A 26,635-nucleotide genomic window follows, 5' to 3' on the forward strand; every position below is an offset into this window, starting at 1 on the left:
ACAAGATAAGGTTGCCCACTCTCACCACTATTATTCAACATAGTTGTGGAAGTTTTAGCCACAGAAATCAGAGAAGAAAAAGATATAAAAGGAATCCAAATCAGAAAAGAAGAAGTAAAACTGTCACTGTTTGCAGATGACATGATACTATACATAGAGAATCGTAAAGATGCTACCAGGAAACTACTAGAGCTAATCAGTGAATTTGGTAAAGCAGCAGGATACAAAATTAATGCAAGAAATCTCTTGCATTCCTATACACCAATGATGAAAAATCTGAAAGAGAAATTAAGGAAACACTCCCATTTACCATTGCAACAAAAAGAATAAAATACCTAGGAATAAACCTACCTAAGGAGACAAAAGACCTGTATGCAGAAAACTGTAAGCAGAAAACTGTAAGACACTGATGAAAGAAATTAAAGATGATACAAGCAGATGGAGAGATATACCATGTACTTGCATTGGAAGAATCAACATTGTGAAAATGACTCTACTACCGAAAGCAATCTACAGATTCAGTGCAATCCCTATCAAACGACCAATGTCATTTTTCACAGAACTAGAACAAAAAATTTCACAATTTGTATGGAAACACAAAAGACCCCGAATAGCCAAAGCAATCTTGAGAAAGAAAATTGCAGCTGGAGGAATCAGGCTCCCTGACTTCAGACTATATTACAAAGCTACAGCAATCAAGACAGTAGGGTACTACTGACATATAGATCAATGGAACAGGAGAGAAAGCCCAGAGATAAACCCATGCACATATGGTCACCTTATCTTTGATAAAGGAGGCAAGAATATACAATGGAGAAAAGACAGCCTCTTCAATAAGTGGTGCTGGGAAAACTGGACAGCTACATGTAAAAGAATGAAATTAGAACACTCCCTAACACCATCCACAAAAATAAACTCAAAATGGATTAAAGACCTAAATGTAAGGCCAGACACTATAAAACTCTTAGAGGAAAACATAGGCAGAACACTCTATGACATAAATCACAGCAAGATCCTTTTTGACCCATCCTCCTAGAGAAATGGAAATAAAAACAAAAATTAAAAAATGGGACCTAATGAAACTTAAAAGCTCTTGCACAGCAAAGGAAACCATAGACAAGAGGAAAAGACAACCCTCAGAATGGGAGAAAATATTTGCAAATGAAGCAACTGACAAAGGATTAATCTCCAAAATATACAAGCAAGTTATGCAGCTCAATATCAAAAAAACAAACAACCCTATCTAAAAATGGGCAGAAGACCTAAATCGACATTTCTCCAAAGAAGATATACAGATGGCCAACAAACACATGAAAGGATGCTGAGCATCACTAATCATTAGAGAAATGCAAATCAAAACTACAATGAGGTATCACTTCAAACAGGTCAGAATGGCCATCATCCAAAAATCTACAAACAATAAATGCTGGAGAGAGTGTGGAGAAAAGGGAACCCTCTTGCACTGTTGGTGGGAATGTAAATTGATACAGCCACTATGGAGAACAGCATGGAGGTTCCTTCAAAAACTAAACATAGAACTACCATACGACCCAGCAATCCCACTACTGGGCATATACCCTGAGAAAACCCTAATTCAAAAAGAGTCATGTACCACAATGTTCATTGCAGCACTATTTATGGTAGCCAGGACATGGAAGCAACCTAAGTGTCCATCGACAGATGAATGGATAAGGAAGATGTGGCACATATATACAATGGAATATTACTCAGCCATAAATAGAAATGAAACTGAGTTATTTGTAGTGAGGTGGATGGACCTAGAGTCTGTCATACAGCGTGAAGTAAGTCAGAAAGAGAAAAACAAATACCGTATGCCAACACATATATACGGAATCTAAAAAAAAAAAAGGTTCTGATGAACCTAGGGGCAGGACAGGAATAAAGATGCAGACGTAGAGAATGGACTTGAGAACACAGGGAGGAGGAAGGGTAAGCTGGATCGAAGTGAGAGAGTGGCATTGACATATATACACTACCAAATGTAAAATAGATGGCTAGTGGGAAGCATCAGCATAGCACAGGGAGATCAGCTTTTGACCACCTAGAGGGGCGGGAGGGAGACGCTAGAGGGAGGGGTTATGGGGATATATGTATATGTATAGCTGATTCACTTTGTTATACAGCAGAAACTAACACAACAATGTAAAGCCATTATACTCCAATAAAGGTGTTAAAAAAAACAAAAAAGGAAGGGGTAGTGTCATACCTCCTCTGAGTTTGAGCAACATTTATGTTTTTTTTCCTTTTTTCAGACCGAAATTCATGTAGTTGATAATAGGGTCTACTTTATTGTCAAATGTGTGATTTATTTTTTGTTTATAATCTGGCAGTACATGGAATATAGTTTTCAGACAGTGTGGTGAGAGAACTTTGTGTAAAGCTGTTTAATGCAGACTCTGAACTTTTTGCTGTTTATTTTCTGGAGCTCACACAGTGGAACCAGATTCAGTTTAGGAAAAAACACTTAAATCATATTTTGAAATACAATGTTTTGTTAAATCTCTTTCTTATAAGAAATTGAAAAGTGTGCTTACGTGGGTGTACATGAATGTAGCCAAACTTGGAAACATAAGCCTAAATATCCATGATACCGTTCTGTATCCTCTCACACATCATTATATAATTGACATTCCTCATTCTTGCTCTAATTATTGCCTGATCTAATGATCAAGAAGTAGAGGAAAGACGTCTTTGCAAGGTTAATAAGCCATCCAGAAAATTAGATTGGCATGATCAAACCTTAATGATTATTATTTCTCATTATATTAGATCACCTGAAAAGTTTGAGGAAGAAAAAATAAATTGGCATCATTGAGCAATTATACTTGTAGTTTTCTACAGTAGATTTTACAGATGATCACCAGTTATGAATTCTTTTCATATCTAAAACCAGAGATTTTTTATTACGTATACTACCATTATTATAGTAATCAAAGCTCGTTTATTTGATCATCATCATAATGGAGTACTTGAGTCATTTTCTCCTTTGCTAATTGACAGTTGGTCAGTTAAGAGGTGCTTTTCACAGAATCTTCCATAACTTGAAGGGTTTGAATTAGCTTCTAATAAATGCCTGAGAAGCTCCTGTACATTCTTAAGTGCATTTGCTAAAATTCCCAACTGCTAATTTCCACCTTCTGTTCAGGAAATGCCTTTGATCTGCCATCTAGCTGCTTTTCTTGCTTTTATCTATCTGTCTCAAGCATTGTAACCCTACTTATCAGCATAATGACACATTATCATTTAGATATCATTTTCTGAAGCCAGATTTCTCTGAAAAAGAATACAAAATGCAAAGAGTGGGCAAAGGGTCAAACTGAAGCTCAGATTGGCCCATGTGGAGAATTGGGAGAGGTGGCCTGTGGTCAGAAGTCTCAGCCTTGAGCTTGACCTTCACTCGCACCCTAATTACACACCTAGGTACTTCCTATGCAGACTTTTTGGCTCACTGGCTGCTCCCTGCTCACCCATATGCTACATCACCATCTGTGGTGGGACTCCCCAGAACCCAGATTCCTCAATATCAACATCCAGTTACACAAAAGTTGTTCCTTCAGTTTCATTCTCCCCGTCACTTCCTAATAAGGTGGTGGTGGTCGGGTAGAGAGAATAAATTGGACTAAATGAGTAAATGAACCGCTGATTTTCAAATGAGACAACATGTGGTCTTAAAGTATCCAAAAATGTTTAAAGATATTTTCTCACAATACAGGAATACTTCAGAAATATTGCGGGTTCAGTTCCAGATCACTGCAATAAAGCAAGTCACACAAATTATTTGGTTTTCCAGTGCATAAAAAGTTATGCAGTCTATTAAGTGTGCAATAGCATTAAGTGTAAAAAACAATGTACATACCTTAACTAAAAAATACTTTATTGCTAAAAAATGCTAACTGTCATCTGACAATGCAAAGTTGCTACAAACCTTCAATTTGTTAAAAAAAAATATGCAATATCTGTGAAGTGCAATAAAGAGAAGCACAGTAAAACAAGATATGCCTGTACTCTGATCTCCATGATGACAGGGACTTGATTTAGCTCACTACTTCATCCCTATTACTACTAGATACAGTGTGTTCAGTAAACACTACATATTAGTTTCTCAAATATAACAAAGCAATATGTATATTTTAATAAAGAAATGTTATAAAATACCCATAAACATTAACTTTAAAAATTACCATTTTTCTTGTCTCTGCAAGATCTATTTAGTGTTTTTTATTCAACAAATATTTCCTAAGTGCCATACCATTTGCCAATTAATATGTGGGTACTAGGGCACAGAGCAAAATAAAAAAACATCCAGTGAGCCAAAAAGTTCTCAGCCAGAGAGAAACCATAGAGGTAGTTCCTTCCATCTTTCCTTCTTTCCTTCCTTCCTCATGTACAGAATACAAAGTCAAACTAAAAGGATAAAATGACATCCTCAATATCTCCCTCTTCGCTATTTGAATTAATCTGGAAAAGTTACCAGTTGAAATCTCCTTTTCACCAGCGGAGGTTAGCTTCCTCAATGTGTATTTTAGTGTTTAAAGTAAATATTTTGCAATTAGGGTGAAATATGTTAGTGACGGCTGCAGAGACTGAAGGTTTCTATTTATTCAGATACCCATTTATCTCCAAAATATCAAGGTAATGGCAGATCCCCAGCTTATCACCATTTCTAGGTGTGAACACGGAATTAAATCTCTCTATGCCTTCAGTTTGCTTTAATCTCCCTCCTCAACCTGTTAGTACTCATGAGAGGCCTGCTGCTGTCAGTTGGGAAGATAATTCTTCAGTAGGAAATTTTTAGCCACCAAAAATCAAATCAATAATATACTGCTCAAGGCTCCTATGTTGTCTTGGTTTACATTCACATGGCTAAGTTCATGTATGGAACAATTAGGTCCCCATGAAAAGGAAACATTTTTGCAAGGATATATGCTAAGTAGTATGTATATATTAGTGCTGTTTTCTAGGCACAATAACTAATCTCATTGTATGAGGTAGGAATGCTAACCCAAACTATAAATATAATTGGTAGCCAGAGCTTTGGACAGAGGAACCAAAAATGTTCATTAAAAGCACATTTACTCTATTATGCCTCCTTCTGTTCATCTAATCTGTGAGCTTCAAGCCACAGTAATACTAGTTCTCATTATCAGGATGTTCAGAGACTAAATTAGAAGACAGCTATGTTTGGGGCACTTGAGAGGTTTTATTAATTAAGAATTTCTATTATGCTTATTTCTAATCAAGGGACATTATATACAAAAGTGACACACATAGTCAAACCACACAGGCAGGTATCATGGTAAGATATTCTCTCCATTTCATTGGAAGATGAGAATGAGAGTCATGCCATCTCTTATTCTATATACGTTGAAAGACTCTAAAACGAAAACACTGGATTGGGAAGATCGATTCGTGAATACTATTATATGCCGTACTTGAATTATGCATCTTTCTAGAGAAGTGCTCTAAGCGTTCCATGCTGAGGAAAATGTTCCATATCCACCCTGTCCGATACAGTGATCACTAGCCACGTGTTGCTATGAATTTCTTGAAATGGAACTAGTGCGACTGAGGAACTGGATTTTAAAATTTTATTTAGTGTTAATTAATGTAAATTTAAATAGCTACAAGTAGCTACTGGCTACTATATTGGACCACACAGTTCTAGAGCATTTGATTTCTAATTTTTAAAAGACTTGTTTTTTACAGTCGAAATGTAAAATAGAGCTTTCAGTAAAATATTAACCAAAAATATATAAAATAAATCTAGCTTCATCGTCATATCGACAAATATTTATAGGATATTTAAAGATCACCCCACCAAAGTGGATTTTCTATGTTGCCATAAAATTCCTCCAAGAAGTTTAGAGACAAAACTCAGTACATTTCCAGCCTTCTTGCCACCACATCTTCCTCAGCACATCAGGATTTTGGAATTTGTGGTTTAAAATGTTAAAACTAAATATAATCATTGCTTGGGCAAGTCAAACATTCTCAGAACTAGTAGCAGAAACTTAAGACAGGTTGAGACTCAGGTTTGCATATGCCACGTCAAGTGACATTAACTTCTCTACTGGCTTATTAGAAGAAAGATTTGATGTCTGGAGCAAAGACATGAGATTACTATAGTCTCCCCCTCTTTTCACCAGCCAACTATTTGATTTATTTGATGAGTGATCTCAGACAACCCTCTCAGGCACTGAACCATCAGAGAGTTATGTTGCCAGGTGATAAGAAAGCTTCAGAGATACCTAAATCTTCTTTTACCACTGGGAGTTTTATCTTTTCTGGAATAAAGAACATTTTTATGTATGATGTTTCTATCTGGATAGCCATAGGAATATTCAGAAAAGATTTACAGCTTTAAATCAAATTCATACTGACGAGGACCTTAAAACTTCATGAAATTTACCAAGGATATGTGAGACAACGCCTTATTTTTATTTGTTTTTTATATTTTGTTTCCCAAAGATTGAAGGAGCGGCTAATGTGTTATACATTGAGAAGTCCATTAATCTTTTGATTAGCATTTGTTTTCCTGTATTTTCCTTAGAGACAAACGAACAAATGAGGAATGTACTTAATTTGATCTCTGGAGTAATTATAGATATGGATATTGTATCATTTAACAGATGCACTAAACTAGTACGTTTTTTAGTGTACATTTCTACACACCAAGAATGCAACTGGCTTCTTAATTTTATTGAAGTTCTTGAACTGAATTTTATTTTTAATCTAATGTGTCTACCGATCATATATCGTCTTGGGTTTTTTTAGTAGAAGCTAAATCCGAGTAACTTATCTTAAAAAAAAAATTGAAATCCTTCCCAGTTACAATAAAAGTGATGTGAAACCCGCTTTAAAAAACATATACTATGCGAGTGACACTCTTGGCTGTTCTATCCCACCCACAGATCTCTCTCACTATGCAGAGGCTTTCACTAAGGAGACTTCATTGTTTATAGTTTATTCACCTTGCCCTGTGACTCTGCCAGGTGTAGCTGATATATAATAGAAGCTAGCTGTCTTTAAAACACATCTTCCCATTTAGAAATTCTTCACCTGAATATTTTTTCCATTCCTTTGCACTAGCCCATATGTGCACAAACAAATCACCACCTCAGCTGTCTGACCCTCTCTTAAGAGTGAAGCTAAGGTACATGTTTTCTTGAAATCCCTTTTTAGGCAAAGGAATGTAGTTAACAACCTTTCTCTGTGACCTGCTTGTCAAGCTGTGTGGGAGCAGAGGAGGAAGGAAACTGTTGTCATGAAAGACAGCCCATGTTTCTGAAGGAATTTAACAACCCAGGAAAAGTCCTCTTCATTCTGATACCTGTATTTGTGTTGGTGGAAAGTAGTTCTATATGGAGGTGGTTTTCTTAAAAATGAACATGATGCAGTAAAGATAGTATTAGTCCCTACATACTACCTCCATATTTAGGAGTATTTTGAAAGAAATGATGTTTAGTACATTGTTTCACCACCCTCTATCTCTTCCATTTAAAAAATCTGTCAATATCAGTGCTTGTACAGCTGCATAATTCCATAAGAACGGTGCTTCAGACACAACACAAAGAAAAAGCAATTGAGTTGCTTTTCCAATTAGTTGCTATATATCGATGTTTCACAAGACTTTAAGTATTTCTTTTCATTAACATTTTCTTTGAATCACACTACTCATTTTTCAAGGGAAGAACCTTCTATTCATTTTATCTGATCTAAAAATACAAATATGCATGAAGAAATCTAAGCGGCATTGGGGAAAATGAAAGCAACAGTACAGAATGTTGCGTGGGTATGAATTTGGGCAGGAAGCAAAATGTGTTTTGATATAGGAAAAAAATGTTTTTCCATTTGGGGATACCCCGAATCAGCCACAGTCCAACCTTCATGTCAAAGGACTTTAAGGCATTAAAAGCACGCATGTGAACATAGCTTTTAAAATACCAATAATTATCAGGAAATAGTTCCTGTATGCTCTGAGAAAGTAAAATTAGGCCTATTTAAGGATACAAGAATTTAGTATATTCCTGCACTTTTTGATGGTTATTATCAATATTAGCCCTAGTGAAAGAGTGAGATTAAATTGTCTTAAATGTTTCAACAATTTTCTCTTGTCTTCTGCCCAGTGGCAGCACAACACCCCTCCAAACCTTATCTATTGCTGCTCTACTTTTCCACCTCAGGCCATACATTACTGGCTTCCTACTGTCATTTTCAGACTACCATCAATGCAATCTGGCACTGTCACTCAATAAACCACTTCTTATTCAAAACTCATGCTATTTGCTGATACCACCTTTTCCCCACACTTTTGGTATAACCTGCTGAACTTCCCATTACTGCCATTTTTCTCAATGATTCGGCACTTGGTTTACTTTCATATATTCTATTCCAGGGTAGTTGGGTACTTGGGAGTTGCTGGTGAGTTCCATCAACACAATGGAACAGATGGCATCCATGCCTCTTAACCTCATTCCCTGACATACTCTGGTTGTGCTAGATTATGCAAGGTTATGTGGTAGTAACAAACATCCCCCTAAACTTAGTGGCTTCAAAGAATCAAGGTTCATTTCTTATTCTCACTCCATGTTCACCGCAGGTTGGCTGGGTGAGATACTATTTGGGGGCAGCTGGCTCTGCCCATTGCAGTCGCTCAGGGACCCGGACAGAATGGACAGCTATCTTGAGCATTGACTTTCTACCTGCACCCAATCCATCAGTAAATATTGTCAGTTCTCTCTCCAAATTATGTGCCACATCTGACTGCTATTTACTATCCCCCTGTGATAGCCTCCTTTTCTGGCTCCCTTTCTTGCCCATCTTAGGCACGCTTCAGTAGTAGGGAAGGTCTCCAACCAGCAATTAAATCCTCTAGCCTGAATTGACTCGTGTCACTTCCACTCAGCAACTCATTAGCCAGAACTAGTTACATGGACTGTTCAACCACAGGGCATCCAAGATATGCAGTCTTGCCCTGTGCCTGGACATTTTAATGCACAACATTAATAACTATCAAGGGTATATCTGATATTTCTTCTCAACATTGGCCCCATGGTTCCTCAGTCTCCTCAACTTCAGTTTAGCTGTCTAGAAATGTGGTCACACCTTGTGTATTACCTAGAAGTACAATACAAAGATCTGGAGTTCTGAAATTCCCCTCTCTGACCACTACTTTCTGTCATTTCCCAAGCCCTGTGCTAAGAATGGTTATAAAAGCAAATGAGACATATGAGTTGACCTTGAAAAATTCTCAGGACAATGGAAGAGTCAGGAAACCTCTACAATGTGAGATGTTCTGAGAATGGGTGGGTGTACAAACCAAGAGCCCAACACAGACCAGGGATGAAGGAAGAGGGTGAAAGATGAGGACATCTTTCCTGAATGGTGTGATACTACTGCTGAATCTTCAAGTTAGAATCAGAATTAGCCACAGACGTGCCACTATAGACAGTGGAAACAGCATGTGTAGATGCCCAGCAAAGTGACAAGTAGCTATCAGCATAAAGAGCATGGCAGGGGTGCTAGAGATGAAGGTAGAGTGATAGGTTGGGGGCAAATCATGAAAGACTTTGAATACAATGATAAAGGCTGTGGATTTTTATCCTGAAGGTATAGGGAAACTTTGAACTAAACAGGGTTGTATCATTATCAAGATTTGTGTTTTTAAAGTATCGTTGAAGTTTGCTTATTGACCAATATTTCATAGTCATTAGAAATACTTCACTGACCAAATTAAATGAACAATAGCAAAGCTTTACAAAAATATGTTTTTTTATTTTGTTATTAATTCCATAAATGAAACCCACGATGTTATAATAATACAAATGTTTTGATCTTTTAAAATGTTTCTTTCTTGGATTTATTACATTCATCCATATGTTTTTACTTATTCACCAAATTAAATCATATTTTTATGCCTGAGAATTTTAGCATATATGTATGTCCTTCAATATTATAATTTTTAAAACAAACATTAAACAGTAGTAATAAGCTACAGTCCCTGTTAAACCTAAATCTTTATGGTGTAGGCTCACCAGCAAATTTCCCCAAAACTTGAAGAATTTTTTTTTCCAAATCTGCAAAAACAAGGAAATTATTTTAGTTCCAACTATCATACAATTCAGGTGTAAGGCATGTAAAAAAGAAAGGTCCATGAATCTTGATGATACTATAAATGAAAGTGGTTTGAGTTTAAAAACTTAAAGTTTAGAAAATCAGTCTCATTATGAAATTCTAAATAGAGCATTGTTAATTTTTAAAAATTTATCTCTTTCCATTTATTTCTGGAAATCCTTGGCAATCTAATGGTGATAAAATTTTCTCTAAAATCCCATGCAATTTTTAAAAATCTAGATGTCTTTTCCACAATTATTCATTCCCTCCACTTTACAGTTTTAGACTGAGGTAATGGTTCTGTAAAGAAGTCATATTGATTAGCTTGAAGTCAATTTCTAACCTATTCCAGCACTCCAGCTTCCTTAGACCATTTTGTGGGTTTGGTTTGGTTTTGTGTTTTCTTTTTTCCCATTTTGTGGAAGATGTTCATGTCTTCTTTCACATTTCAGATTGGATAATTCAGACCTTTTTATCCTTACTTTTGACTGTATATGTTTTCATTGCTTTCTATTGTTTATGTTGCTTCGAAATAATATAGGTGAAAGCACTTTTCCGGGAGCGGGGAGTGAAACTGAGCATAGTGGAGCCAGCCTTGCGTGGCTGCTAGTGGGGGCCGATTCCAAGATGGGGCATCACAAGAAAGGTTTTCAAGAGTGCTAGGGAATAGGTCATAAGTTACAGATTTTAAACCAGAGTTTGAGAGACAGCTGTAGACTGGAAAAAGGAATAACAAGAGTAGCCAAATTCCACCAACCAGAGCCAATAGGCAGAGGGAACTTGTAGAAATAAAACAAGGTCTCTCAATATAGAACAAGTAGGGGTGGAGAAAAGAGTGTGGCTATATCTAACCCAAGACTGAAACTAATCACAAACACTGAAGTCCAGCCCTGACATTCTTCCCATTATTTTGGCTACTGTGATTCCAAAAATTAGGGACTGGATCTTTAATAGCAAAAATAGGCTGGAAATATTATAGACAATTCAGAAAAATTATTGCTACAACTACCAATTCTATGAAATGCCTTGACCTCTTAAAATTGACTTCATTATTACTGCTGCTCTTTTATTATGTTGGCCAACTTATATCAATAAGTTATATATTTAAACCAGCCTTGATCTTTATAAGTTTTATTTTTAAGTCTCATTTAGACTTGGAAATTAGACTTAGGTAAGTATGTTTTTCAGGCTTTACAGTGAAATCCAATGCCCATAACAGGCAAGTAGAAAAGGAAAATGTAAAGCTCTTATTTTATTCTTATCTTTATCAATAAGAACAAAATGATCACTTTAGTGCTTTTTTTGTTCCAAGATCCAGTGTACTAGAACAAAGAGCCTAGAGCTCTTTGGGAAATTTCTGAGGTGACCTCTCTGAGACTTCTCATCCGCTTCTTACCTGCTCTTCCCTCAATCCTTTTAGACCTTCATATAAGAAACCAAATGAGGATGTTTTGGTGCAAGACCTCTTCTACAAGTTTCTCAATATTTTTATTTCTCTATTTCATTATGTTGTTTTGTGATTCTTATTTCCCTGCTCCCTCCAAGACTCCTACTTCAGTATCACTATAAGGCCACTCACAAGGGCCAAAAATTCACGTTTGTGATGCCCAGGCTTGGACTTCCTTCAAAGAACTTTCTTACTTGGAATAAGATAATGAGTTTACTTCAACCTTAACACTTCCTTAGTGTTAACACCTTAGGGTGGCAAAGCAATTTAGAGGGTGCAAAGCACTTTCACATGTCCTCCTGTTTAATCTTCACCACAGCCTGTGAGCAAGCAGGGCAGGCATCTCATTTTACAAATAAGAAATCTGGGGATCAAGAAAAGACTGGGCAACCCAAATCCAGCTCTCCTAGCATTACCCCTGAACTTTGCCTATCATGTAACTGCCTTTAGATTACTTCATGTCATTTTCAATTTTAAATGATATGATCAGATTTGCATTTTAATAAGATACATGGGAGATATATTTAAGAGAGGCAAGTTTGCAAGTGCAGAGATCAGGTAGTTAGAAGTTTAGGCAAGTATGATGAAGATCTGAACTAGTAGTGTGGTGATGGAATGGGAAAATAGGAAAGAAACATGACATGTAAGTTGTTACCAGATTGCAAAGCCCCTCTACCAAAACAAACATTAAGTAGGTTAGAGTTGACTGTATTGGCAATTTAGTCTTTATTTGATGATTCAAATAAAACTTTCTATATCACAAAATGCCTTGAAGTTATCAATACAAAAATTCATGTACTAATGACATACAGAAGTGCAAGTTAATAAAGCTATATCTTTGTTATCAGAGATTTACTAATTAGAAGAATTAAACACAAAGTTGGAAAGCAACAAATTAATGTTGAAAAGACTTAGAAAGACTTTGGTCTTTCTTCATTCACATTCAGTCCCTTATATTTCACATTCTCTTCCAATCACATCCTCTCAACTGATAACCATTCTTTTGCGTACAAATACAATACAGGCAATAAATGCAACCAAAAGAGATATATTTCATCCTCCCCTTTCCAGTGTCACCTCCTTCCTACATCTGTACCCACATACTCTGCCATCCCTCCTCGAGCAGAAGACATGTTTGTACCTCTAAGACCAACCACTGCACCTGTTTGTAAACCCATCCCTTCTTAAGGACATTGCTTCTGTGATTATCCCCTTTCTCTTCTGCATAAATTTGTTCTTTTATGCACCATCATTTCTCTCAGCATGACAATGATGCTTCGACTCCATCCTTCCATAAAAAACCTCTTTCTTGACCATACATCATTTTCCAACTAATGCCTCATTCTTTGTTTTCCTCATCACAAATCGGTGCAAAACTATCAAGTACATTTACTGTTTCCACTTACTAACTCTTAGTCTTTTCTCAATATCCTCTAATTGGAATTTGGTACCCTCTATGCTTTACAGTAGCTCATTCAGCCCAAGTCAGTGTTCATCACTTACCAATAAAAAATACATTTCTCACCTTTTAGGCATTTAATATGGAAAAAATTTAATTATTTTTATGAATTTACATAAAATGATATAAATTAATTACACTGAGAATAATAAAAGTATTTTTGCATATAATTATCATATGATTGATACAATAAGAGTTTCATGAAGTCTTGGCATGGTAACTTTCTCAGATGAATTCTGCCATGCCTGATATCAAGCTGAATAAGATTTTTTGTCTTTTCTTCTTTCCTTCCTTCCATCCTTCTCTCATTTCTTCTTTCTTTACTTCATTGTCTTTCTTCTTTTTTCTAATCAACTGAGTACCTTCAGTTCTAACTCAGATAGGACTGAGTGAAATCAGTCAGACTTAAATGATAATAGAATTTTGCCTCAACATAGTAACATTGTATTAATCTCTTAAATTTTTTTAAGCTGTGCAGAAGATAAATTATATGTGATTTCTAAAGAATCTGTGTCAAACTCTAGCAAACTAGCTTAATTATGAAAAATTAAATTTTCTGTAATGATCTCTTCTTTTGAGTGTTTAACATAGAATTACATTTGCTCAGTCATGAGCTTGGTTGTTTTAAACCATTTTGTGTAATTTGTGTAAGTGTAATTTCAGCCTTCCTTTAGTTTTTTGGCATTTAAACCACTTAAAAATTATCAGTGGGTTTGTACTTCTTTTAATTAAAAAGAAGCAAAGATAATGAATTTCTTTCCCAAAATCTGAGCACATCTTACTGCATATGGCACTGATACACATATAAAATTAATCTGTGTTAGTTTTGTAAATAGCAGATCAAAATGCTACTTCTTTTTGTTTTAGCATTTCAATAATATGATGTAAGAGTGTATTTGTTATTCACATGACAAATATCATCACATTTTAATATGAATAAAAAGAAAGTACTTATTCTTATTTTTCTTTAAAGTCATTGAGGTTTCTAGGGAAATGTTGGAAAATGTAAAAGAGAACATGACTGTAGCTCAAAAACAACAGCTTAGAATTGTCTGAGCCTCTAGGAACTGTCAGCAGCTTCCATCATTTAAATTCAACTTACATGTGGGAGAGGCATGTGAGAGGTAAAACTGGAATACAAAAGGCAAAACAGATAAGTTGTACAAATTAAAAAATGGAATGGAGGGTTTTGATTTAAAATTTTCTTTCTGTTCTTTAAGTGGAATTTTTCCTTCATCAGAGGATAAACTGAAAAGTTCAGCTTTTTGGTGATAATGAGACAGTAATGTATGTAAGTTATTCAGAAAGAAAAATTGCTGTTTATAATTTTATAATCAAAGTAATTTTAGTTACAACAGATATATTGAACGGTATCACTGACAAATCCTTTATCTATATAAATAAAGTGGAAAAAATTACATGCCTAGCAAGGCATGATTACTTTGTCATCTTACCTATTTAAAAAACAAAAACAAAAAACACTGACTACTGGATTGATATTGACCCTAAAATACAAAAAAGAAAAAATGCATTCTAAATTTTGAAAACTTCAGATTAAGGTCTATATAAAATTTGTGTAAATTTATTTTTCAACTTTGCAATAATTTAAATGAGTGTAGAACCAGTCTCTATGAATCATATTTAATGGGAATGTAAATTGATACAGCCACTATGGAGAACAGTATGGAGGTTCTTTAAAAAACTAAACCCAAGAGGGTTCCCTTTTCTCCACACCCTCTCCAGCATTTATTGTTTGTAGATTTTTTGATGATGGCCATTCTGGCCGGTGTGAGGTGATACCTCATTGTAGTTTTGATTTGCATATCTCTAATGATTAGTGATATTGAGCATCCTTGCATGTGTTTGTTGGCAATCTGTATATCTTCTTTGGAGAAATGTCTATTTAGGTCTTCTGCCCATTTTTAGATAGGGTTGTTTGTTTTTTTTGATATTGAGCTGCATAACCTGCTTGTATATTTTGGAGATTAATCCTTTGTCAGTTGCTTTGTTTGCAAATATTTTCTCCCATTCTCAGGGTTGTCTTTTCATCTTGTTTCGTCTTGTTTATGGTTTCCTTTGCTGTGCAAAAGCTTTTAAGTTTCATTAGGCCCCATTTTTAAATTTTTGTTTTTATTTACATTTCTCTAGGAGGTGGGTCAAAAAGGATCTTGCTGTGATTTATGTCATAGAGTGTTCTGCCTATGTTTTCCTCTAAGAGTTTGATAGTGTCTGGCCTTACATTTAGGTTTTTAAACCATTTTGAGTTTATTTTTGTGGATGGTGTTAGGGAGTGTTCTAATTTCATTCTTTTACATGTAGCTGTCCAGTTTTCCCAGCACCACTTATTGAAGAGGCTGTCTTTTCTCCATTGTATATTCTTGCCTCCTTTATCAAAGATAAGGTGACCATATGTGCATGGGTTTATCTCTGGGCTTTCTTTCCTGTTCCATTGATCTATATGTCTGTTGTTGTGCCAGTACCCTACTGTCTTGATTACTGTAGCTTTGTAGTATAGTCTGAAGTCAGGGGGCCTGATTCCTCCAGCTCCATTTTTCTTTCTCAAGATTGCTTTGGCTATTCAGGGTCTTTTGTGTTTCCATACAAATTGTGAAATTTTTTGTTCTAGTTCTGTGAAAAATGCCATTGGTAGTTTGATAGTGATTGCACTGAATCTGTAGATTGCTTTGGGTAGTAGAGTCATTTTCACAATGTTGATTCTTCCAATGCAAGTACATGGTATATCTCTCCATCTGCTTGTATCATCTTTAATTTCTTTCATCAGTTTCTTACAGTTTTCTGCATACAGGTCGTTTGTCTCCTTAGGTAGGTTTATTCCTAGGTATTTTATTCTTTTTGTTGCAATGGTAAATGGGAGTGTTTCCTTAATTTCTCTTTCAGATTTTTCATCATTAGTGTATAGGAATGCAAGAGATTTCTGTGCATTAATTTTGTATCCTGCTACTTTACCAAATTCATTGATTAGCTCTAGTAGTTTTCTGGTAGCATCTTTACGATTCTCTATGTATAGTATCATGTCATCTGCAAACAGTGACAGTTTTACTTCTTCTTTTCTGATTTGGATTCCTTTTATTTCTTTTTCTTCTCTGATTGCTGTGGCTAAAACTTCCAAAACTGTTGAATAATAGTGGTGAGAGTGGGCAACCTTATCTTGTTCCTGATCTTAGTGGAAATGGTTTCAGTTTTTCACCATTGAGAATGATGTTGGCTGTGGGTTTGTCATATATGGCCTTTATTATGTTGAGGTAAGTTCCCTCTATGCCTACTTTCTGGAGAGTTTTTATCATAAATGGGTGTTGGATTTTGTCAAAAGCTTTTTCTGCATCTGTTGAGATGATCATATGGTTCTTCTCCTTCAATTTGTTAAGATGGTGTATCACATTGATTGATTTGCATGTATTGAAGAATCCTTGCATTCCTGGGATAAACTCCAGTTGTTCATGGTGTATGATCCTTTCAATGTGCTGTTGGATTCTATTTGCTAGTATTTTGTTGAGGATTTTTGCATCTATGTTCATCAGTGATATTGGCCTGTAGTTTTCTTTTTTTGTGACATCTTTGTCTGGTTTTGGTATCATGGTGATGGTGGCCTTGTAGAATGAGTTTGGGAGTGTTCCTCCCTCTGCTATATTTTGGAAGAGTTTGAGAAGGATAGGTGTTAGCTCTTCTCTAAATGTTTGATAGAATTTGCCTATGAAGCCATCTGGTCCTGGGCTTATATTTATGCATATTTATACCTTGTTTTTTGTGGGGGGTTTTTGTTTTTTTTTAATTGAAGTATAGATGATTTGCAATGTTTCAGGTGTACAGCAAAGTGATTTCGTTATATATATATTGTTTTTCAGATTCTTTTCGAGTATAGGTTATTACAAGACATTGAATATAGTTTCCTGTGCTATATAATAGGTCCTTGTTGTTTATCTATTTTTTATATAGTAATGTGTATCTCTTCGTTCCAAATTTCTAGTTTATCCCTCCCCACTTCCCCCTTTAATAACCATTAGTTTGTTTTCTATGTCTGTGAATCTATTTCTATTTTTTCCACACCCTCTCCAGCATTTGTTATTTGTAGACTTTTTGATGATGACCATTCTGACCTGTGTGCGGTGAAACCTCATTGTAGTTTTTATTGGCATTTCTCTAATAATCAGCGATGTTGAGTATCTTTACATGTGCCTGTTGGCCATCAGTATGTCTTCTTTGGAGAAATGTCTATGTAGGTCTTCTGCCCATTTTTTGATTGGGTTGTGTGTGTTTTTGATATTGAACTGTGTAAGTTGTTGTATATTTTGGAAATTAACCCCTTGTCAGTTGCATTGTTTCCAAATATTTTCTCTCATTCTGTAGGTTGCTTTTTTGTTTTGTTTATGGCTTCCTTTGCTGCATATACTATGCTTAATGTGTATACTATGCCTAATTTAAATGGGACAACTTATATATCTGTCAAAGTGATGTGCTAGAGCTACATGGAGAATAAAATGGGAACTGTGAATATACTGGGAAAGGTAGTGCTATGTTGGGAAAAAATGAAAATATAATAGAATAAACATGGCTTAACTATTGCAGAATATATGCTAATATAGAAAAGAAATAGTAAGAAGTTCAAAGGGAGATCTGGAGACAATTAAAAGCATATCTAGGGTTGTACAGTAATGCTACCAAAATCTGAGGTGTGGAAAATGATGTGAACGTATTTCCTTAGAATTTATTAATATCATTAATTCATGTCTTATTAGCCATCTTTCACTAGGTAAAGTTATAGTTACAAATGACCTCAAAACCTAGAAGGCTTACAGCATCAGTAAGTGACATAATTCTTGCTCCCATGGCTGTGGTCAACTATGGCCCTGCTCTATATATCTTCTCATTCTGGGATTGGTTGAAGAAACAGCTCCTATTTTGGATGTGTCTTTTTTTATGCAAAGGGAACAAGCAAGAAAGTAGAAATCCACATGTTGGCTTTTATATATCTTCTCACTTCCACTGACATTTCAATGGCAAAAACAAGTCATAAGCCTATCAGTGATATCATGGAACTTCAAGTCACATGGCTATGGAGAGGAATGTATAATCCCTTTATTGGGAAAATAATTCAATCTAATGTAAGTGTCATATGCCAATAGTGTCTTCCATGAAGAATGTGAGACTATACATAAGTCTTGAAAAGTTAGCGCAAATACAGGACAGCAGCCAAATAATCATTTAATGATGACAGGAAGGAGTCTCCATTAGCACTGACATCTCTGGCTTTTTTCCTTTGAAATTAGAGTAGGATGGATGTTTAAAGTAAAACTAATTTTCAAAAGGAACATGAGTTTTATAGAACAGGTAGAAGTATGATATATGACAATAAGAATGCAAAGGGTGGACTATGGTAATTAAAAATATAGTATTTTAATAAAGTTTTTAAATTGTTCATGAAGTAATAGATTAGGATAATTTGAAGTTGTATATTGTAATCCTTAAAGCAGCCATCAAAATAATAACTGAAAAATATAACAATATAATTATTAGAAGAGATAAGACAAAATAAATACCATAGAATATTTCATTTTCCTAAAAAAAAAAAAAAAATGGCAGAAAAGGAAACAGAGGAAAACAAAAAGATTAGCTAAATATGAATCAAACACCAAGTTGGTAGACTTAAAAACAAACATATCAATAATTACATTAAAGTAAATGGACTAAATACCCTGATTAAATGTAGACATATTCAGACTAGATAAAAAAGCAAAATCCAACTATACATTGTTTACAAGGAACACTCTTTAAACATAACTTAATGAACAGGTTGAAAGTAAAAAGATAGAATCAATAAGCAAAAGAAAGGTGGTGTGGTTATCTGAATATCAGAACAAAGTAGACTTCAAGATGAATCGTGTGACCAGAGAGTAAAGGGGTGCATTTCATAATGCTAAAGGGTTACTTATTAAAGAAGACATAAGACTACTAAATGTTTATAAACCCAATATCAGAGCTCCCAAATACAAGATGAAACAAAAGAACAAAACAAAAGAGAACTAGAAACAGTTTTACTGCCACCAGTAGAGATTTTAGCACACCTTTCTCAGTAATAGAACAATTAAACAAAAAATCAATACAGTTATTATGGGTGATTTGGACCATCAACTTAAGCTATTAATATTTACAGAAAATCACTCCCCACAAGAGGTTACAACTTCTAAGATGCACATGGAATAGTCAAGAAGATAGATCATATTCTGGCCCATAAAACACAAGTTTTAATAAATTTCAAAGGACTTAAATTAGACAGAATATTTTCTTTAACCATGATGGATAGATCACCATGGATGGATTTTTTTATAACATCTTGAACACGAGACATAGAGCTGTCAAACTCCAGAGAGATTTGTTTCAAAGCCTGGACAATCAGGCTGAGCTCTTTTCAATACTTAAGACTTTTCAGGACTTCAAAACAATTTACTCTTGCAGCTCACACAATCTACTTTTTATTTCAACTCTCATCCAGGTTGATCATTTGATTGAATTTTGCATTGGGGGGGGTGGTGGAGTAAAAAGATATAAAAGTCTTCCTACCTAACTCTATAAGTCCTTTGAATTTAATGGAACCTTATGCAATATGTTTATTACTTTCCTTTTAATGTTAAGACCTTGGCTTAACAAGAGTGGCTCTTGGAAGCCTGCATTTCTCTGTGTCCTTAAGACCACACAACTCTTTTGTATATTTAAAATGATTCCCAATGAATTTTGGATATTTAAATTAAAGATAAATAAAAATAATGTACCTTTAAAAACCCTCAAATATTTGGAGGTTAAAAAAATACACTACTAAATAATCCTTGGGTCAAAGAAGAAATCTTGAAGGATATTACAATATATATTTTCACAAAAATACATGAAAACACAACATATTAATATTTGTGGGATGCAGCTAAAGCAGTCTTTAGGAGAAAATGTACAGATTTAAATACCTATATTAGAAAATAAGAAAGGTATAAAATCAAGCACTTCTTCCATTTTAAGAAATTAGAAAATAAACTCTAAGTATATAGCATAAAGGAAATAATAAGAGTAGGAAGCAGTAAAATAGAAAATTTAAGTAGCCTTGTATAAAGAAATGAAATAATAATACCAATCCTCCACAAACTCTTTCATAAAATAGAGAAAGTAGGAACACTTCCCAACTCATATCATGAGGCCATTTTAACCATAATAATAAAACAAAATAAGAACAATACAAGAAAAGAAAATTACAGCCAGCATATCTTGTGAACCATAGACACGAAAATACTTACCAAAATACTAGCAAAAGAAATCCAGCTATAAATAAAAAGGGTTATATACCATGATCAAGTTTGACTTATCCCCAAAATGTGAGGTTGGCTTAACATATGGAAATCAATCAACATATTTCACCACACTGACAGGTCAAGAGAGAGAAATCATGTCCACGTGGTAAAAACAAAGAACCCCAACCTCTACTTCACGTTATGCACAAAATCCAATTTTAGATACACCATAAAAAATATAAAGTAAAATTTTAAAATTAATAAAAATGGGGAATAGAATAAAGCATAGAAGAATATCTGCATGAGCTTCGAGTAGAGGACCTCTTAGAAATGACACAGAAAGGACAAATCATAAAAGAAAAAAATTGATTTCATCAAAATAAAAATTTCTGCACATCCACAAAAAAAACAAAACACGTTCAAGAAAATAGACTGAGAAAATATATCCCAATACATGTATCTGACAAAAAGTTGTACCCAAAATATATTAAAAATTTCTGTAACTCAAGAATTCTTTAAAAAAATGAATCAAACACCAAGTTGGGAGACTTAAAACCAAACATACCAATAATTACATTAAAGTAAATGGACTAAATACCCTGATTAAATGCAGACAGATTCAGACTAGATAAAAAAGTGACATTACACTATATATTGTTTACAAGAAACATACTTTAGACACAAGTTAAGAAACAGGTTGAAAGAAAAAAAGACAGAAACAATAAGCAAAAGAAAGCTGGTGTGGCTATCTGAATATCATAATCCCACTGTGAGGTATTTGTTGAAGAGAAATAACTTGTGTGCACAAAAAGTCTTTTACAAGAATATTTACAACAGCTTTATTCATAAATATTCAGTTATTGCTTCCAGCCAGTAACTGGAAACAACAAGATGTACTTCAACAAGAAAATGGAAAAATAAGCTGTGGTATATTCACTCAATAGATTACCAAGCAATAAAAAGAAATAAACTACTGATACAGGCAACTACCTGAATTCATCTTAAAAACTATGATGCCAAGTGGAAGAAGTTGAATACAATAATTACATATTGTATGATTCCATTGATATAATATTCTAAAATAGTCCATCTGTGGTGACAGATCGGATTACTGACCAGCCTATATGTAGAGACATAGTAGTGGTAGGGAAACGGCTGAGAAGGGCAGAAGCAAACTTTCTGGAATCATGGAGTTGTTCTTTGTCTTGGCATGCATTCCTCAAAATTGACTGAAAGATATGAGCATTTCACTGAATGTAAATTTTAGTGAAACTTTGAACCAAATAAATGACATTGAATAACTGTGTGTTTGAATATTATATTTCATCATGTTTTCAGAAATAGTATAACATAGGTTAGGAATATTATAAGAGGCCCAGGAGGCATTATAGTGAGTTAGGAAGAGAACTGGGCCCAGAGGGGGGGCACACCCACTGATTTGGGCCAGAACAAGGTCATGATAAGGGAATTTTGGTAACAATTTTCCGGATGAAACCACGAGGGCAGGGAGAGTTTGAGAGAGAGGTAATTTGATCATCTCTTATAATGCTCCAATCCAGAATCTTCTTAAAGGAATTAATTAAATCAGTTTTAACTGTAGGGTAGCATATTAGGTATAATATGCTTTCAGGAGCTCCGCCTCCCTTGCTCCTCAAATTTCCCTCAGTCACACGCTGAAACCTGTTTTTATAGAATAAAGGGAAATAATTCTTTTTTTACTTTACAACTCAAAATAAAAGGCTTAAAATGCAAGTGCATGGTTAAAATAATACTTTAGGATAAATGAATTTCATTCCTGCATAATCAGCGGATGAATGCAAATAATTAAGCACCGATCCTTCCTGTTTCTGATACTGTAAAAAGAACAGGAAAAAGGAACACTCCTGGTTCAACACATACTTTCTGAGCATCTAGCATGTGCTAAATCAATAGTGTTCAAGCTTTTGTGACTGTGACCTTTAGTAAGAAATGAAATTTACATTGCAACGCTGGATGGATGTACATATGTATAACTAAAACAATGTTATAAAATAAAACCTATACTTGCTAAGTAAGATGCACTCTGTGTTTTCTATTCCAGTATATTCTGCTTCATGTACACAAAAATGTTTACAAAAATGCTGATAGTGACCCACTGACTCCATTTCATTACCCACTAATAAATTGTGAATTGTGATTGGAAAAATGCAGTGCTAACCTTGCTACTCAAAATGTGGTCTGTGTACCAGCATCATCAGTTACACCTCACACTTACTGAATCAGAATCTTCATTTTAACAAAACCTCCAGGTGCTTCCTGTGCACTGTGACAGAAGTCCTGTGCTAGACATTCACTGCATGAGGAAGATGTTTGGGCCAGAGGAAGTCTTTTCAGTATTGTTTAGGGCAGAGATTCTTAGGGATGTGTTTTTTAAAGTATACATATCCAAGCCTCGAGCCTACAAATTCAGTACCTCTTGGGATATCTAAGGGCATTTATCTAAAAAACAATACATAAATGAACAAACCAAATCTACCAGAGCTTCTGAGCCCACCCCTATTTAAGAATCTTGGTCTATAGTGTTAAATGAAGCAGTGTAACTGATTTGTTTGTTTATTACAAAGGTGCAAATCTGTGCTTCAGGAAATATGGAAAGATTTTACTTTATTTTTCACTGTGATTGCTTCACATTTTATTCCCAGAATGTTTATTGATAGAGGTTTTGCTACTGCTACTTCTGGGTTTACTTCTCCGTGTGGAAGAATTTCCAAACATCTCGAGTCTACCAATAACTGCCCTTTTATAGAAATGTAATGTGACTTCCAGTAGAATTATTATTATTAGTTCTGCTGAGGTAGCACGATTCATCCCCTGGATTACTTCCAGTAGATCCCTAACCAAGGATCCCTGCTGCGAAAGAAGATAGGGCTGCCCATAAGTGGCTGTAACTGTTCATTAAGGACCTTCCCGTTGTGTTAGTATGTTTCCTGAGTGATGGGAAGTTTTAGTCTAGAAGCTGCTAATCTTGCTAACACTAAAAGGCTCTCTCTCCCATTAACAGCTTCTGTGTTGCATTAATAGTAAGAAAGTGATAAAGAGATGGACCTCAGCTGCTCAGTACCCCCTGAGGTGAGGTCCCCAGCTTCCTTCTTATCCCATAGTCCACTCTAATGGTCTCGCCTGTATTAAAATAATAGAGTGGATAATAAGTGCTGTCTATTTTAGCCGAGTCTAAAATTCCTTCTTCTTTCTGGGGAGGAACACCATTTTTTTAGACTTCCAATTTTAAAACTATACCATCAATACTTTTGCAATTGAAGTTGATCTGTTTAATTCATAACTTTTTAAAAGTGCAGTGCAAATCAAGTACAGGGGAAAAAATGTTGCTTTGGAAAAAATAAATCTGTCTTTCCTGGAAAAACTATAAAATAGAGAACTCTCTTAGAGATGTCTTCTTGTTCTTTTTTTTATTTTCTGGTAAATCAAATCACTCATTTGCACAGCAGTGAATTGGAAAATCAAGGAATAAAGACCTTTGCTTTTGTAAATATTAATAACTCTCATGTTAATAGACAAAGAACAAATTATGAAAAATATCATATTAAAATAAAACAAGTAAGGTTAAATTTCTTAGGTTTAGGGTGCATGTTAATCAATGATGTTTTGTTAAAAACGTTATCTTATTAGGCTTCATAATGCTAGGAGCCAATGCCATACTTAATTGCCTCTGTTCTTTTTCTACTGAAAATGCATAACCTTTTGCAGAAGTGCACTTTTTAAGGATCTCTTGATTTAAACACATGCTTTTAGTATATGAGATGTCCATGGAATAAGATTATCTATGCAGTACTTAGGTTGTTGCAATTTTTCATCTATAAGCGAAAATATTTTTGCCTCCAACTACATATTTTTTTAATTGGGTAAACAGTAATCCATCATCTCAAAAGTGTTGCTCAGATTTTTATTTCTTGAACTCAAATACTAAAATTTTTTCCTCGATTTACACAATTCTTTCCTGACTTGAAAGCTTAATTTTATAATTAGGTTGTATATAGTATATTTTTACACTTGTAATTTATGTGTATAAAAAGGACCAATATCAATAATCATCAGCGACAGTATATATTTTTTAAATGAAATATATGTTCATAGCCCTCATAGAAGAAATCACTATGATGAGCTCTGCACAACATTTATGTAAGATTCAAGAAATTACTATAAAAACCAATTAAAAGATGTTTTCTAAAAACATAATTAATATATTTTTCCTTATAAGTACTTAGCATCTTGAGGGGGGGAAAAGACGTATCTAAAAAGTCAAGGCTGCCCATCTAAATTTTTTAAATTATGTATTAAAGCCTTTGAATGAAAAAAAATTTATAATTTAAGAATGAGAAAATGTCAAGTATTTTTTTTATAGACACTAGGTTTTTCCTCTAGGCAAGTAACAATCTAAATCCCTTTTAATTAAGTAACTCTTTCATATGGTCTATTAGCCAAACAATTTTGATAAATCCAGTACACTCTCGTTTGTTTTATTTTTCTTGTTAAAAGAATTATTCACCACATACCAATGGCTAGCATATTATTGTTAGTTTTCTTCAAATTTAGGGAAGAAGGGAGCCGAATATGACAATCTTAATGGAGCTGCAATAGCAAAGAAGTCCATTGGAAAAGTAGCAGGTTTCATATAGAATAGTCTTGAAGTTGTTGGTATTGTGCACACTTATCTGAATTCTTTTTGTTCACTTTCTTCTGTCCTATAGTCCATGAAGGCTCAGGAGAAACCAGTCAAAAGGAGACATCCACCTGTGATATTTGCCAGTTTGGTGCAGAATGTGATGAAGACGCCGAGGATGTCTGGTAATGTGCTATTTTATTCTTTTAAAGAAAATAATGACAATAATTAATTTCTTTTTACTTTATCAATTATTTCCTAAAAGAAGACATTTTCAGCAGTTTTTTTTTTTTTTTTAATCCAGTTCTCATGGGGGTAAAAAATGAGGGCTACAATAACAGCAAGGACTTTCTGAAGCTGAACTAAAAGTTGGGTCAGCCAAGCAGCTGCCCAGGGCATTACTTGATAAGGTACAATAAGATATCACTGAGACCCCCAAATACTGTCAATGTTAAGAGATGGAGAGAAAAATTATACTTACCAGAACATCTGTCAAAAAGCATGGTCAAGGAACAATGGATAGTTGCTAATCTGCTCCTAAAATGGTGGATCTGGGTAACTGCACAGATTTTACTTAAAGGGTATGCATATGCACTCCCATAGCTGAATTAGGGAGATGGTAGGGCAAGGAATAATCTTTGAGCCACCCTGTAGGATCAACTTCTCCCTTCACCCAAGCAATACTCAGCTTCTCCTGTAAAGATATGCTGAACAGATTATGAATAATATTCATTATTTTGAATGGGTCCCAAAATGTTAGCCTTCTAGGGCAGCCACGTGTATTGGTCCTACCCTGATCTCATACCTAAAGTGAGAAACCCAAAGGTCTTTGTATGGCATGACAGTGGAAAGAGGCAGACTCTCTTTCTTTCTGTCTCTCTTTCTCTCTTTTACACACATACCTTTCAGAAAAACAACCAGGTGTCCTTTCATTTTTTTTTTCAATATGCAGACTGTGTTTGCCTATAGCAGTTAACAATCATTTTGATCGAAGTAGGTAAGGGAGTAAATCTTAAATGTTCTCACCACACACACAAAATATTGGTAATTATGTGAGGTGATGGAGGTGTTAGCTAACACTATGGTGGTGATCACACTGCAATATACAAGTGTATCAAACACGTTGTACACCTTAAACTTATACAATGTTATATGCCAATTATATCTCAGTAAAGTTGAGGGAAAAAGACAATCATTTTCATCAGACTTTTGTGGGTAGAGGGGGGCAATTCATCTAAGAAACAGAAAGAAAAAATTAAGGCAAGATAATTTTGGCAAGAATGAAACAGTCTGCACTTAAAACATTTTAGAATATTTTTGGATGTAGTTTAAATTGAGGATTCCAACTGAGCAAACTGAGCTTCTTCGGGTAAATTAACTAGGTACTTACAAGTAAACACTGCTATTGACTAGCCACATGAAATAGCCACCCATTAATAAAAGCAGATATCAGTAGGATTTCCATACCTGTTAAACATTTCTAGCCAATGGTCAGCTAGGAGTCAAGTCAGGGGGTGTATGCACTGGTTTGACCATCTTGAGGTAAACAGACATATGTTTTCTTAAGAACCTCCTGGACATCTTAATGGCTGATGAATTTTATGGTTCCCAAACCTGGCTGGGAATTTTTAAAACACATCGATTCTTTA

The 26,635-nt window shown here is 34.8% G+C and overlaps 1 protein-coding gene across 1 annotated transcript in view; it reads left to right on the plus strand.

The window, feature by feature from the left end:
• The window catches only part of TMEFF2 (transmembrane protein with EGF like and two follistatin like domains 2), a 246,624-nt gene that overhangs the window by 106,973 nt on the left and 113,016 nt on the right, over positions 1-26,635 (plus strand). Inside the window, exon 5 of the mRNA XM_082397419.1 lies at positions 25,075-25,171. Coding sequence (XP_082253545.1) covers positions 25,075-25,171 — 97 coding nt within the window. The remainder of the gene's footprint in view (positions 1-25,074; positions 25,172-26,635) is intronic.

The sequence above is a fragment of the Balaenoptera borealis genome (genome assembly GCF_965194805.1).
Source record: "Balaenoptera borealis genome assembly, chromosome: 6".
In the NCBI taxonomy this organism is placed as follows: domain Eukaryota; kingdom Metazoa; phylum Chordata; class Mammalia; order Artiodactyla; family Balaenopteridae; genus Balaenoptera; species Balaenoptera borealis.